The sequence below is a fragment of the Branchiostoma belcheri genome, unplaced genomic scaffold, assembly GCF_001625305.1.
Source record: "Branchiostoma belcheri isolate BF01 breed outbred unplaced genomic scaffold, Haploidv18h27 scaffold14, whole genome shotgun sequence".
In the NCBI taxonomy this organism is placed as follows: Eukaryota; Metazoa; Chordata; class Leptocardii; order Amphioxiformes; family Branchiostomatidae; genus Branchiostoma; species Branchiostoma belcheri.
Window position 1 is genome coordinate 965,226 of NW_017802824.1, and position 13,551 is coordinate 978,776.

Sequence of the window (13,551 nt, forward strand, 5' to 3'; positions counted from 1 at the left end):
TTAGGCATGAGGAAAAATGTTGCGTTTCCTGTTTCAGTCCTGAAAAAATTAGAGTCAGTAGGTAGTGATTATCTTTTTGTTTCCTTTTTTTAGACTTCAGTGATATCTATATAGGGTTCCAACTTATACAATACAGTTAAACAATTTGAAAGTAAAACCAAGTGTGAGGATACTTTAATTTATTTTCAATGTGAATGTTAATGTTAGAAAACCAATTGTACAACTACAACGTTTTATCTCTTAGGTGTCAAATCATGGAGCTAGAAAAGGTTGATCAGCTCCAAAAATTAAACTATTCATATTCCTTGCAGGGGTTCACCCCCCAAAAAAGGCAAGGGTCGGCAGGTTTTTCTAGGGTCGGTCAGGAAACAGGAAACACAACATTTTTTTTCCTAGGCCTTAGTATATATCCCTGTCACATTTTCTCAAAGCTATTGAACTTAAATGCACGGGTGAAAAATGCCTCCAGACGGCAAGTTGAGCCAAACTGCCACTGTGCATCAATAATGCAGGGAAGAAGTACTCTCAGGAGGAAGAGTTGGGCCAAGAAGTCATCTTATTGATGACACCAGAAGACAACATTAATCAGGCTTTAAATCTCTTAGCTGGTCCCGGAATATTCATACGCGGGCTTTTAGTACAGGTCTGAGTCCGTGAGAGCTTTTACTGTCGGCAATTAACCCAGTTTGTTCATCAGATTATCGTTGTTCTTTTAATGTTGTGCAGAATTCAGGATTAAAGCATATTCTGCATTAAGCAGAATTATGCATGTTTTTTTCATGACATCACAATCCTCGAGGCAGATGTCTTATTGTTGTGCACAAGGAATCTGGTCATAGAAAAAATTATACATGTTTTCAATTCATACATTTTAGCAATATAGACACAACTATGCATCTGCAGGAGGTACCGGTAATACGAAGATTTGTAAAAGTTATCCAAACTGCTGTACTGATATCTTTAATGATCACAAAGTACAGAGAGACAAAGTATCTCTATGTGTGGGCTGTTTGGGAAAACAATAAATGAAGTGCAGCAAAAACTAACAGGTGGTTTGAAAAGCCTTTTATGTGAAGTTTCATCTGCAGAGAATAGACACAATGACACTGTGTGTGGATGATGAAGCAGGTTTGAGTGGACTCCTCTCTCTCTGCTGGCAATGTGTTTAATGATCAGTTTAATACGTGTGATTAGCCTCATTCGCAGACTTTGGGGTACTCTCCAAGCAGAGGTTTGGGTTTAGGGTTATTTTTGGCGTGTTTTTAGGCTTTATCAGGGTTTCTCTTTTGCACTGGAATTTTTTTCTCACCCAACCCAAAAAAAATTCCATTGCAAAAGAGAAACCCCGATAAAAAAAATAACCCCAAACCTCTGCTTGGAGAGTAACTTCGGGGAGCCAAGCAACTTATGCTAAAGGGGGAGTTTTGCCACGGAGAAAGTTGGCAGCATAACTCGTGTCGCTCCCCCAAAAAAAGTTTGCAAAGGAGGCTAATGTGTGATAAGCCAGGTGTGATCTAAGTCCTTTGCTGCCAGAATTTGATCCTACAGTACACTTGGCAAGGTGACCTATGTTTCGCTTTTGACCTTCAAGTTTGGCCCTCTAGTTGCTGTAACCACCTGTGAACTGTTTGCAATTACCCAGAGTTCACCTGTGGCCTCTGTTCTTGCAGCGTACCGTGAGCGCCAGCGCACCATGTCCATGAACCAGATGGCGCAGGCCCCGCCCCTGCCGCCACGACAACAGTCGCTGCCCAACCGTCAACAACGGTACTTCCGCATCCCGTTTATACGCCCGGCGGACCAGTACAAGGACAACCAGAACAGGAAGAAGGGGTACTGGTACGCACACTTCGACGGGCAGTGGATCGCTCGCCAGATGGAGTTACACCCGGACAAAGTTCCTGTCATCCTTGTTGCTGGTGAGGAAATTTAAACTGTTGTTTGTTTCTTTGTTTTGTTTCTTTGTTTGTTTGTTTGTTTGTTTGTTTGTTTGTTTGTTTGCTTGTTTTTGTCAGCATCGGATGCTTCCCTGTAAGATTGATATTTTAGTAGCCTTTTGAAGTTCCTTTGTTGAAAACTTCTATTTAAGTAGAATAGCAAACCTGAAATTGTATTTGTTGAGTCATGTTTTTGTTTAGTATGAATATCTTCCATGTCGTTCAGTCGAATATAAAACAATCTTCAGCACACAAAAAGTCAAACATGATAGAAATAGATAGAACTGTAGAATGTAGAATAAAACCTAATATATCCTAATTACCCAAACAACAAGAGCTAGCATAATTGTGATATGAAACTTGGACGTTGTATTGATGATGGCAATAAGATATTAATCGAGATAATGTTTGAATTTTGTATGGGTTTGTATTGTATGTATTTATATTGTATTTTTATAACCGATTATTGTAACTGAACCGAGGCATTTGTAAAACACCCCTGACCTACCTCCCTTGAACTCTTGAAAAGCGGCTCAGGCCGAAGAGTGTACGGTTACTTTCTGTACGTCTCCAAGGTTAAATAAAGGTTAAAAAAGAGAGAAAAAAAGCATTACATTCAAGTGGGGCTAATCATGAGTTTTGGTATTTTTTGTAATAACAAAGCAGTCTTTTATATAATTTACCTATTTTTGCATTATGGGAATCATTGCATGTAAAGATATCTTCAAATCTGTCTCTCTCCTCTGTAGGGAAAGACGACATGCAGATGTGTGAGCTGAGTCTGGATGAGACCGGCCTCACGCGCAAACGCGGAGCTGAGATCATCGCCAGGGAGTTCGAGGAACAGTGGAACCGCACCGGCGGGCGGGAGTATCTCATGCAAGCCATCCAGTCCAAACAAGCACGTCCAACGTACGCTACAGCCATGCTTCAGCAGCAGTATAAGAAGTAACCAGCACCGTTCTAAGCAACAGGGACCAATGAGAGAATATTTAACATTCAATCATTCTTAGTAGAAGTAATTTATAAGAGCTTAATGTACTTTGCAAAAAAAATTGGCTTGGAAAATGTGATAGGAATCTGTGTACTGTGAATGTTTTGGGTGTCATGTGAGAAGCCTACTATGGAAATTTCAAAGTGAACAATAATGGAAATGTGGTAATTTTTGTTGTAACGATGGTGTACGTTGTACACGTGTTTTACATAGTGTTACAGGCACATTCATGTGGTGATAGCAAAATGTGTTTTTACTTTATTGACCATTGATTCTAGTGTGGAGCAGGTCTTATGGATTACATGGAAGACAAGCATGTACATGTAGACATGTAACATTTAAAGTCATGCTAATGACACAAAAAGTCCACTATTAAAGGAGCATTATGTAACATTTTTGCACCAAAAATTGAAACATTTTGGTTGAAAAAAAATCTTAATGTGATTATAAATTACTTTTCAACATATTTGTGCAATTATCTCACATTTCTGACATTCATGGTTGGCACTTAAACAGCCGACATTGAGCAAACTCAGTTTGTGGTACCACCACAAATTACCAGAATGTAAACAAACATCGCCGACAGCTGTGTTTCCAGGTTTTGAACACACTTATAAGTCATCATATCTTGGCACCTCTCCTTTGTGAACGGCACTTATTTGCAATGGAGTAGGGTTGATTCAACTTACGTTGTAAAGAAATGACACGAAAATTGACTTTATTTTGTCTAAATGTTACATAATGCAGCTTTAAGCATGATGATTCATAGCCTTCCAGGGACATGTTTCGACCATAGAAAGAAAGGATGTTGGCTTAAGTTATTGCCGTGTTGAAGCCAAAAGTTACAAGAATAGAGTACAAGAAACTTGTGTGATATTTGTCAGTAATTAAACACTTAACAGTTACGGTAGATTCTACTGGTGGAAACTTTAGAAACATGCCTGTCATTTGGAGGTGCTCTTCCCAACAAGGGACAGTTTTTACTGCTATAGTTTTGCCTCAAGCGTGGAAATGTAAGGAAGGCTTTATATGCACTAATATTTCCTTAGAGAAGTGATGCATTGATGTGATAATTCATGTGTGATTGCTGCAATTTTTTCTCAATTTTCTAGTGAGGTTTGTTATCTGCACTATTTACGCCAGAACAATTCTGTGTAAAATGGACACGAAATAGAAGTGCAATTTAAAGAGAAAGATCTAAATGTTAAATGGAAAAAAACTATTCTTGATGTATAGATGCTACCCGTTGGTCAAGCTTTTTTATTCTTCATATTACCATAAATGCACTTAAATTCTAATATTCCCAGTGTAACTTCAGTCTGGGGAAAATGGTAACTCTCTAGTAATCTATTACGTTTATGGAGAAGCCATAGCCGGCTCTGCACTTCAAGTATGAACCAATATAAAAACTGCTAAAGAATGTGCCTTTTAACGTTTCGAGCCTGTCAACATAAGACAGAAAAGAACCTTTGTTGTAGATTGTTCACATTTTACGACTATGTAGCAGTGAGGCGAGTGTATAACAGTCTGCAGTAGTCATTTATAAGTGGTGTTGAGAACGTGCCTTTCTCAAAAAACATATCAAAGTCTGAGGCTTGTGGACACTGCATCATACAAATAGGAACTTAACCACACAGCATAAAACATAGCAACTTATTCGTAACATTAACCAAAAGTATTGAACCGATCAAGATGCCTGGATGGCTGAGAAATTATTTCAAAGATCTAATAATTGCTGAAGCAGGTCTTCAATATTGACAATATAATCTACAGAACCCACAGAAAGTGAATTTGGTTGAGGCTCTTGCATAGTCATAGATTTAGGTGTAAAATTGCCTCGTAGACCCTTTATGGGGTGTGGCATTACAGGATATATACTGGTACATGTAGGTGTGTGTGGATAAATGTGGATTCCCTGCTGATTTTATGTAGATGACCCTACAATTGTCTACTGTTGCATGAATCTGTCCAGTACAGTAGAATTCCTCAATAACACAATTACACAGATTGTCAGCAGTGCACTCAACTACGTAATTGATGTGTAGGCTCTATGCAATAGATGTAGACAATCATAATGCACTCTGTGGGCCCTGGCATTTATTATTAATGTAAGGGGACCTGCGAAAACATTCAGGGTTGGTTCCCAGAATGACTTTTCTATTTTATGGATACGACGTAGGAAAATTTAAAGTGCAAAGACTAATATAAGACCAATTAAGATTGGGGTAGGAAATTGATTATGGGTCATTTGGATTGAAGAATAGGTGTTAAGTTGAAGTCGTATTTTTTCTAGAACAGACAGAGAGGAGTGGACTTTGTCAGGCATTGCGTGCAGCAAAGTAGCACTGTGTGTATGTAGCATACTTTTAGCACTGATACAGTAACTGTTGGAATGGTCGGAAGTGGTCTTGTGCTCAGTATGAATTTTACCAAGGTACATGTAGTGGTGGATCAAGTAAGTCATAATAAATCTGTATTATGGGGCATTGCCTGGAAATTAACTGCCGCTCAGATGCAGGCATTCTATTAAGTTAACTGCTATTGAGGATTACACTTGTGCACAAATGGAAGTTTGCTTCTCTGCAATGCTGTGGTGTTAAAACGTAGCTCTTACCAAATATGGTATGTAGAAGTGGACATGCATACTCCATTCCATGCATGCAATGATGAACCACACGTTTAGGCATTTGCGTCACTGTAGGATGTAGCAACCAAGTGCTTTTACATTGTGATGCATGGAGTTTGAAACTTTAAAAAAGTAGAAAAATACACACTGGAAGACAAAGAGTGCCTGGACTCAAAAATAATGTTTTCAAACTCATTCCTATCTATAGAGTCTCTGCTGTGGGTAGCATTACATTTTAATGTGAAATAAAGAATCACTGTTACCATATAGAGGCCTTCGTTGTTTTATTAAAATAATTGCACTTTTGTTCTATGTAATTTAGTGCATTCAGTAAAGAGGTATAACGTGTGTAAAACTGAAACATGTAATGCAAATGTATAAACTGGATACATTAAATATATGTAACGTTATAGGAATGCCAAATGGGCGGGGGCGTGGCGAACCCCGTCTTGTATTAAGCTAACGAAAGGGTATGTCACCTCGTAAGGGGTGGTGTATCCTACTCTCCAAGCAGAGGTTTGGGTTTGAGGTCATTTTTGGCATGTTTTAGGCTTTTTTATCGGGGTTTCTCTTTTGCACTGAATTTTTTCAGTGCAAAAGAGAAACCCCGATAAAAAAGCCTAAAAACTTGCCAAAAATGACCTCAAACCCAAACCTCTGCTTGGAGAGTAGTATATCCCGGCCGACCAATACGGTCGACCGATGATGATGAGCAGGAGGAATGTTTGTTTTGGTCAACAGTGCTTTTCGATTGACTAACCAGCAGCCGAAACATAGCCAAAACACGCAAGTATCAAAGATCTTTACTGCCTCTCGTGTGAAATTCTTTAAACCGACGGAATTGTGTAAAAAAAAAACAGATATATGCATTCTCTTTCTACTGGACCAAAGAAAATATTTCAGGCGTTAAAAAGGCCGGTAAAACCGCAAGAGGATCACGAGCGATCGCAGGTATTAGAAACACACTTCTTCCCAGGAAGGCATAAATATTTAATGAGGATCCATGGTTATATGCCATGGAGATAGAAAACTTAGCTACCATTATGCTTATACACTGTTGATAGTCTACACTAGCCTCTACCAGGCTTCGGGAGGCGGCTGGAAAGAGTAGAAAATCGGTCAAATAGATAGATAAAATGCCCAGGGAGTTGGTCCGCTAGAGAGTACATTTTGCCACTGTTCTCTCCAGCAGACCAACTCCCTTGACATGCTATCTCTCTATTTGGTTGATTTCTACTATTTCCAGTCGCCTCCCGAAGCCTGGTAGAGGCTAGATCTCCACCAGACTCCTTTGCAGCTGCAGGACCCTCTCTGGCCGACCAACTCCTCTGGCCAATTTTATCCCCATTTTATAATAGGCCGATATTCGGCCTACATTGGACTATGCATGGTGAAGATTACACGGTTTCTAAGTTGAAACCTTCATTGGGAAATAAATACTAGTATTCAGACGCGTATATGCAGGGTTAACGTATGAAAGGAATAATATCTAATTTCATCAAATAATGAATCGTTACTTTTGAAGAAATATATTACCGGGATTCCCACTAAATCATTGAAAATTGCAGATCTGAAATTAAAAGGTATAACGTTATTAACAGTTAAATACATAACGTTACATGTATGGCTTGTATTAGTTACTATGTATCTGGAATGCACAGCTGATAATATAACCTACGTCATGGTCGACCTATTTCAAGTGTAAGCCATACGTAAATTTCACGTAGATAGCCTCAGGATGATAGATTAACTTTGCCACCTACCTAGAAATGGGGGTTTTGAGTGATGGTCTTTACCTACTTTTGTCACTTCCGTCAAGATATCTATGAATTTTGGCCTGTGTTCATTTGTTCTAATCTCCAAGCAGATCCCTCTCGGTGGCAAAAAGACAGTATCAAATTGGCCAGGCAGTATCCATTAGCCAGAGAAGCTCCGCGGCCACCGACGGTGGGGATCAGGACAAAAAAAAACGGCCATATATAAAAAGGTAACGATTATTCCCCACAACCTCTGCTTGGAGAGTACATTTGTTCGGCCTCTTGAAGTTGGAGGGGTCCACGGCTTCCCGCCCTAGTTTCGCAAAAGAACCCTTCTTTTTTTTATTGAAACACATAATGACAAGACGCGGTGGCGACACACTCAAGATACATGACTTATATTCATGTCGCCACCAGACAATACATAATAATGATAATACATACATGTACGACAAGCAAAGCACATGTACAGATTAACATATTGAAATTGAATACAATAATAAATCGATGAACAAGTGAAACTGATATATAAATGCTGACAGGATTGATCAATAAACGATGTTACAAAAAAAACGATTTGATACCAACAAAAATACCTGTACATGTTGTAAGAAAATTTGTCAAGACAAATGGGAAAATAAAATGAATTTGGTGTTAGGTTTGGGCAAAACTTTAAACAACACATGTCAGTAAAAGTATTCTGACAAATGAAATAATGAGTAAAGAGACTTTCTACACAACGAAGTCTTTTATTCATTCGACGTTTCGGTGAGAGTCGTCTGTCACCTTCTAAAAGGCAATTTTGACTGCTTCACATTGCATACTTTTTCTACCAATTGGATTGCACTTAAGTAACCAGAAAATATGGCCAAATTTCGAGGGAAGTGGGCAAATATCCACAGGACAGGTACGGCTATTTTTTTGCAAACCGAGAGACAAGCCTTGGAGATGAGAACTAGTGTAACCAGTATTTGAGACTACAGAGCGGAAACTTCTGGGAACGTGTGCTCCGACTGGCATTAGGGACGACTATTTGATAATTATTTGCTACTCATAAAGATGAGATTGACTTCACATGTAACGTTACAACTTACAAGTGAGTACATGTAATAACAAGTAACGTTACTAGCCGATGACTTAAGAAGAAAGAAGGCTTTCGAAACCTTCTTGATTCTGAAATATAACGTTAGAAAACAACGTTAGTATACGCTCGAACTACTCGAAGCAGTTTTGGTATCTACTAATGTTAGTATCTAAATGTGATCAAATAGACTTTCTCACTGTGCAAACTTGGTGGCAAAATGTTGTAAAGAGGTTATTGTGATGTTTCAGTGCAAGCAATGTCTACATTGCTGTACTGGACAAAGCCTGTAGTCTACTGAAGTTACGGTCACTTCGTCGTACGTATAGTGTTACTGTTTCGGCACGAATAAAGAAGCTGCATGTTTACAAGCCAAACTGTAACCGTTCTAGGATGACCAACTATTCTTCTGGGGTCAGTCGAGGACACACTGGTCACAAAGGGGTCATTGTAGGTCACTATCAGTCACTCGTCAGAATCTATTCTTAACTTGTTGTTTCCTTCTTTTCCTCGATAGTTTCCGTTTTAATGTTGTGAACGTTTGTAGTCACGTTCTTTTTTTTTTGCTCCAGTGTCACTGACGAAAGGCTACCTGAAACGCCAGACCATTGAAGTGACTGTTTTTTCACCGACATTGCAAAAGATATCACGGTTAACGTTGAGTTATCATTTTTGATCCACCAAAAATTTCGCCGTTATGAGCACCCCGGCGTTGAGGACGACACTATTTTTAGCACATGGTAATATTTTGGTTTATATTGCTTGCCACTAAGTTGTTAAAATATAACGTGACGTTAGAAAACAGATTTCTACATGGCAGAGACGGAAAGCGTTACGATCTTGCACCCAACATCTGCTTGGAGACTGCGTGTTGTTCGTCTGTCGATTTCACCGCTTGTTGGTTTTCGCGGGAGAATTCATTTCCGATGACATCATCGGCGCGCGGCCTGTGATTGGTCAGTTTTGGAGGTGTGTACCTGACGTTTCCGATCTAATTTGCGTTGCCAATGAGGTAGGTAGATTTGGAGACGGGGAGGTCTGTACGTGTACTGGCACAGAAATCGTCATTTTCGCACGGATTCCTCCCGAGTTCGGATCAGAATGGTGATTGTCTGTGTCTGAGAACACCTTCCAGACGACAGGACATCGTTAGTTCGGATCCCGAGGGCGAGACGCCGAAGAAATCTGGCCGTTATCTGCGCGCGGGCTCGCTGTGTGGAAATTCACTGGCGGCTGGTGGACTGACCCTTGACCTGCCAAGTCTCTTCCGCTGTCCTGTTACCCGGAGAAACCCTGAACTTGCTCGGACGATTTCCCCCGACTTTACACGCCAGATTTGTCACCAAACACTGCCTACCCACGATCACATCGATTCTGACCGGTTCACGGACTCGCTCGACGCCGCATTAGTTGGTACGTGCCCTCAGTGTTCCGTTAATATCTCGTCTGGTCGTCAAGTCCGCACACTACTCAAAATGTCATTCCAATCTGACAGGTGTCCTAACCGACGACATGTAACATTAAGCGACGAGCGATCCGGAAGGTATAATCTTGGGAGCATGAAGCAATAAATTCACGTCCACAGTAGTACCGGATCCTCAGTCACGACTCTTTAATATGCATGACATGCCAGATATTTTGTTGCTGTGTTATAGCTCTGCTCTAGCCGCCCTCCCCCTTTCGCCAAAAAGGTGCAATCTGTAACGTTGTCTCCCATCGACCGTTTATCGACTGTTTTTTAACGATCGCGCCATGAAATGGGTATTTCTATTCACCGCACATTGCAGATGAGGCGTTTCACGCCACTCACATGACATGTGTCCCCACTCTTCTGTGGATTAAAGTTTGTCAACTCACGGTGTTTGCCATGACCTGGACCGTATCAAAGCTGCACATGTGTTACGGCATTGGGTCTGGTGTGGAATTACTAATGCCTGAATATAGCGGATGCTAATAGTAATACAGAGCCCTGGTAAATCCGTATACAGATAAATAGGATTATATGTTGGTTGGTTGATTGAGATTTTCCATGTCTGTTTTTACAGTGCTGAAAAGGCACTGATAGAGGAACCTGGTATCCATACCTTTTGATACTGTAAATCAGTTGTAATTTTTGTGGTAGCAAAAGTTTTTTGTCTTAGAAAAATGGATATATTCTGGGAACTAAGCGTTCACGGTGGTGGCATATGCTGATAAGTTTGCAGTACAGAAGCTGACCGCGAATATAAAAGTATCATGAATAAATCCTGATTTACCGTAGCTGCTGAGTCTCTTTCCTTTTTTCCAGTAATAGCAGAGAGGGCGAAAGAGACTTGGCAGCTAAAAGGGGTTTGGAAACCAGGCTACAGAAAGGGCAGATAGGGGATAGGCCAAGGGTATGGTTATGTAATGTATGGCCAATATTAGCTTGCTCATGATAATGGCATTTCCTGTTGTACGTGCTAGGGAGTCCCTAGCCCTATTTCTGCTGAATGTACAGAAAGGAAGGTTTGGGCTCTAGGGTCTAATTTTTTTTGGACATGATATGGTAAAAAAGAAAAAAAACTCACAAAGTTGTCCTGCTAGTATTTTGCAGTGTTTTGCTATTTTAAGAATTTAGAAAATTGATTCTGTACATAGCTTAAGTTTTCCACATCAAACTAATCAATTATCCAACCAGTCAACCAACCAAATAACCAACCAGTAGATACTGTTAAAAGCATAACCTCCTTACCAAGCCTTGGTAAGAGACATCTGGAAGTTCTATCAGGAACAGATGCTTGTGTTATAATGAATCTGATGCTATCGGTTTCTGTGGTCTCTTGCAGGTTAGCTGGGGACGAGCAGTTGGCAGGGGGAATCGCGGGCACCGTGTCCATTTTGCCGTTAGTGGTTTACGCTGCCCGTACATGGCCGGATCGGAGACGGAGGCTGACCCCATCTTTCTTAGTAAGGATTGCTTGCGGACCTTTTCCGACCTGTCGTCGCGTGACCACCTGACCCGTGGTTTGGCTATGGACAGTGTGGCGTCCATGTACGAGAATTGGATCAAGCGACACCACCAGCCACCGGCCGAATCCACCCCCTCCCCTCCGGACCACGTTCACGAAAATGGCGAGATTTCTCAATACTCGCGCCACCTGACTCAGCACCTATCCTCGCTCATAAGACTCGCCACTCAGTGTCCGTTCCACGATGTCCGCGACCGAGCAAACGAGATTCTGGAATGCGTCAAGGTGCGTGAACCCATTAAACCAGTTTTAAAAGTAGGTCATAATATAGGATATCTCAAGGGTATAATATAAAATTAGCATGTCTTGTCCTATATACACCTGCAACTGTATAGATAATAGAGCATGTAAATGACAAAGTTTAAATTACAAGAGTTAAGACATGCTTGGTTTAAGGGAAGTGTCTCTACTGGTCAGTGAAGTGGTCAGATAAGTACACTGGCCGGTCAGCTGGTCAGGCCACATCCTCATTTCCGACTGTCTCTTTGATGAACATCCTCTTCCTCATAAGATCCTGGAAGCTGATTTCCCTTCCTGAAAAAAATTCTTCATCAAGAAAAAGAAAACAATTTTTCAGTCATTTGAGATCAAAGGTAGAACTAGAAGTACAACACACAGTGAAAATGATCACCAAAAATTGTCAAGCCAATATGTAGAATAGGTGCCAAGTCCTGCTCTCATATTGGCATGATAATGTTGGAGAATGGAGATACTTGAGTGTGGTCAGAAAATATTATTACTTAGCATCCTCATAGCTTCTTATTTCAGAGAAGGCAGTGTGCCTCCAGTTACAAGACTTCCTTCTATACTAGTACTTGAGTGTAGCTCGTAGCTACTTATTTGCATTGCTGATTTGGAATGGAGAACCCAAGGAATACCTCAGTACACTCAGAACACAGTAGAGCTATTCACTCATCATTTGAATTAGAAAAGACCTTGACTCAAATTAGATGTTTGCAGCTGTATATTTCTCATATACATTTCTGTAGGGCATGGCAATGGAACAAGGTGTGACTCTGGCTGTTTGGCCCAAAAAAAATATGTGAATGGAAAATTCAATATTTATCTGGCCTTTATGTTTTATTTATTTATCAGTTTCATTGATAAGCAGCCTAGGCAACCCAACTAGCAACAAAATAGTTTATGTAGATGAGCTGTTACCAACTTATATACATGTACATAGGATAGTGTTGTTCAGAAAGTCATTTGGAAATTATAGGGCTAAGATCTTATCAAGCAGGTGTTTTGGATAGAGTCAAGATGTTTCCTCCAGATTTCAGCAAATGGTTGGAATGGGGGAGGGAGCTACTGTTTTTTTTACCTGGAATTTTAGCATTTATAAAGTTGTATTTTGTTTGCTATCAGACATGTTTCATGCATCTTGCACAGAGAAAGAATTGGATGCAATAAGTTACTATAATAACTACCAGAGTGGAATTTTATTTACCTCCCTCTGGCATGATGGAATTTTCCACTAGGATCACAGAGGGATCACGTTACATCAGGGTGTTGTGCAAGTGATCCTGTGAGGAAGTGTAAACAACCTGATTGACTGGAGGTAAACAGATATTGTGTGGCCTGATCGGGTGAGGCGCCTTTATTGGATGACCATGCAGATATCTTGACACTTGATTGGAGTCAAACATAGCAGTGCTACACTTAGTCAAGGTTTGGTTGTATCATGTTCAATTCAATCCAGTTGTTAATGTTTGGTAAAGAGGAGAAACATCTAAGGAAAAATTAAGGAGAGTGTACACAGATTGCAAACAGGGTTTCATCTCCAAGTAGCCAGAAGGAATTTCACAGCTCAAAAGTTAGACATGGCCCCAAATTAGCCAGTACATACACTTTTATGTATTTTACAGGTACAATGTCTCTTCTCTGCAATACTTTTTATGTGTTAAGATTCTTAATTAGATGTTGTTTATTTTCAGTATGTTTGCCATAAGTGTTTGATCAGGGCTCGAAATACCCGGTGGCGCACTGGCGCGGCGCCACCTGATTTTGCTTGGCGCCACTTATTCCTAAACTCCCCTAAACTCAGGTGGCGCAGCGCGCCACCTATAATTTGCGTGGATCGAGCCGCTAATCGCATGGATCGGGCCCCATTGTCGGCACAATCTTGTGAATTGACGATGAATTGTCGATCTCGCCATGACGCCACAA

At 40.5% G+C, this 13,551-nt stretch overlaps 2 protein-coding genes across 5 annotated transcripts in view; both read left to right on the plus strand.

Moving 5' to 3' along the window:
* The window catches only part of LOC109464671 (unconventional myosin-VI-like), a 54,079-nt gene extending 48,257 nt beyond the window's left edge, over positions 1-5,822 (plus strand). Inside the window, exons 32-33 of the mRNA XM_019761712.1 lie at positions 1,671-1,919; positions 2,687-5,822. Coding sequence (XP_019617271.1) covers positions 1,671-1,919; positions 2,687-2,889 — 452 coding nt within the window. The 3' untranslated portion in view covers positions 2,890-5,822. The remainder of the gene's footprint in view (positions 1-1,670; positions 1,920-2,686) is intronic.
* A 3,461-nt stretch (positions 5,823-9,283) lies between these two features.
* Positions 9,284-13,551, plus strand: part of LOC109464656 (sestrin-1-like) — a 56,919-nt gene continuing 52,651 nt past the window's right edge. For all 4 annotated transcript variants that reach the window (XM_019761678.1, XM_019761679.1, XM_019761681.1 and 1 more), the window contains exons 1-2: positions 9,284-9,808; positions 11,203-11,610. In XM_019761678.1, coding sequence (XP_019617237.1) covers positions 11,284-11,610 — 327 coding nt within the window. In that variant the 5' untranslated portion in view covers positions 9,284-9,808; positions 11,203-11,283. The remainder of the gene's footprint in view (positions 9,809-11,202; positions 11,611-13,551) is intronic.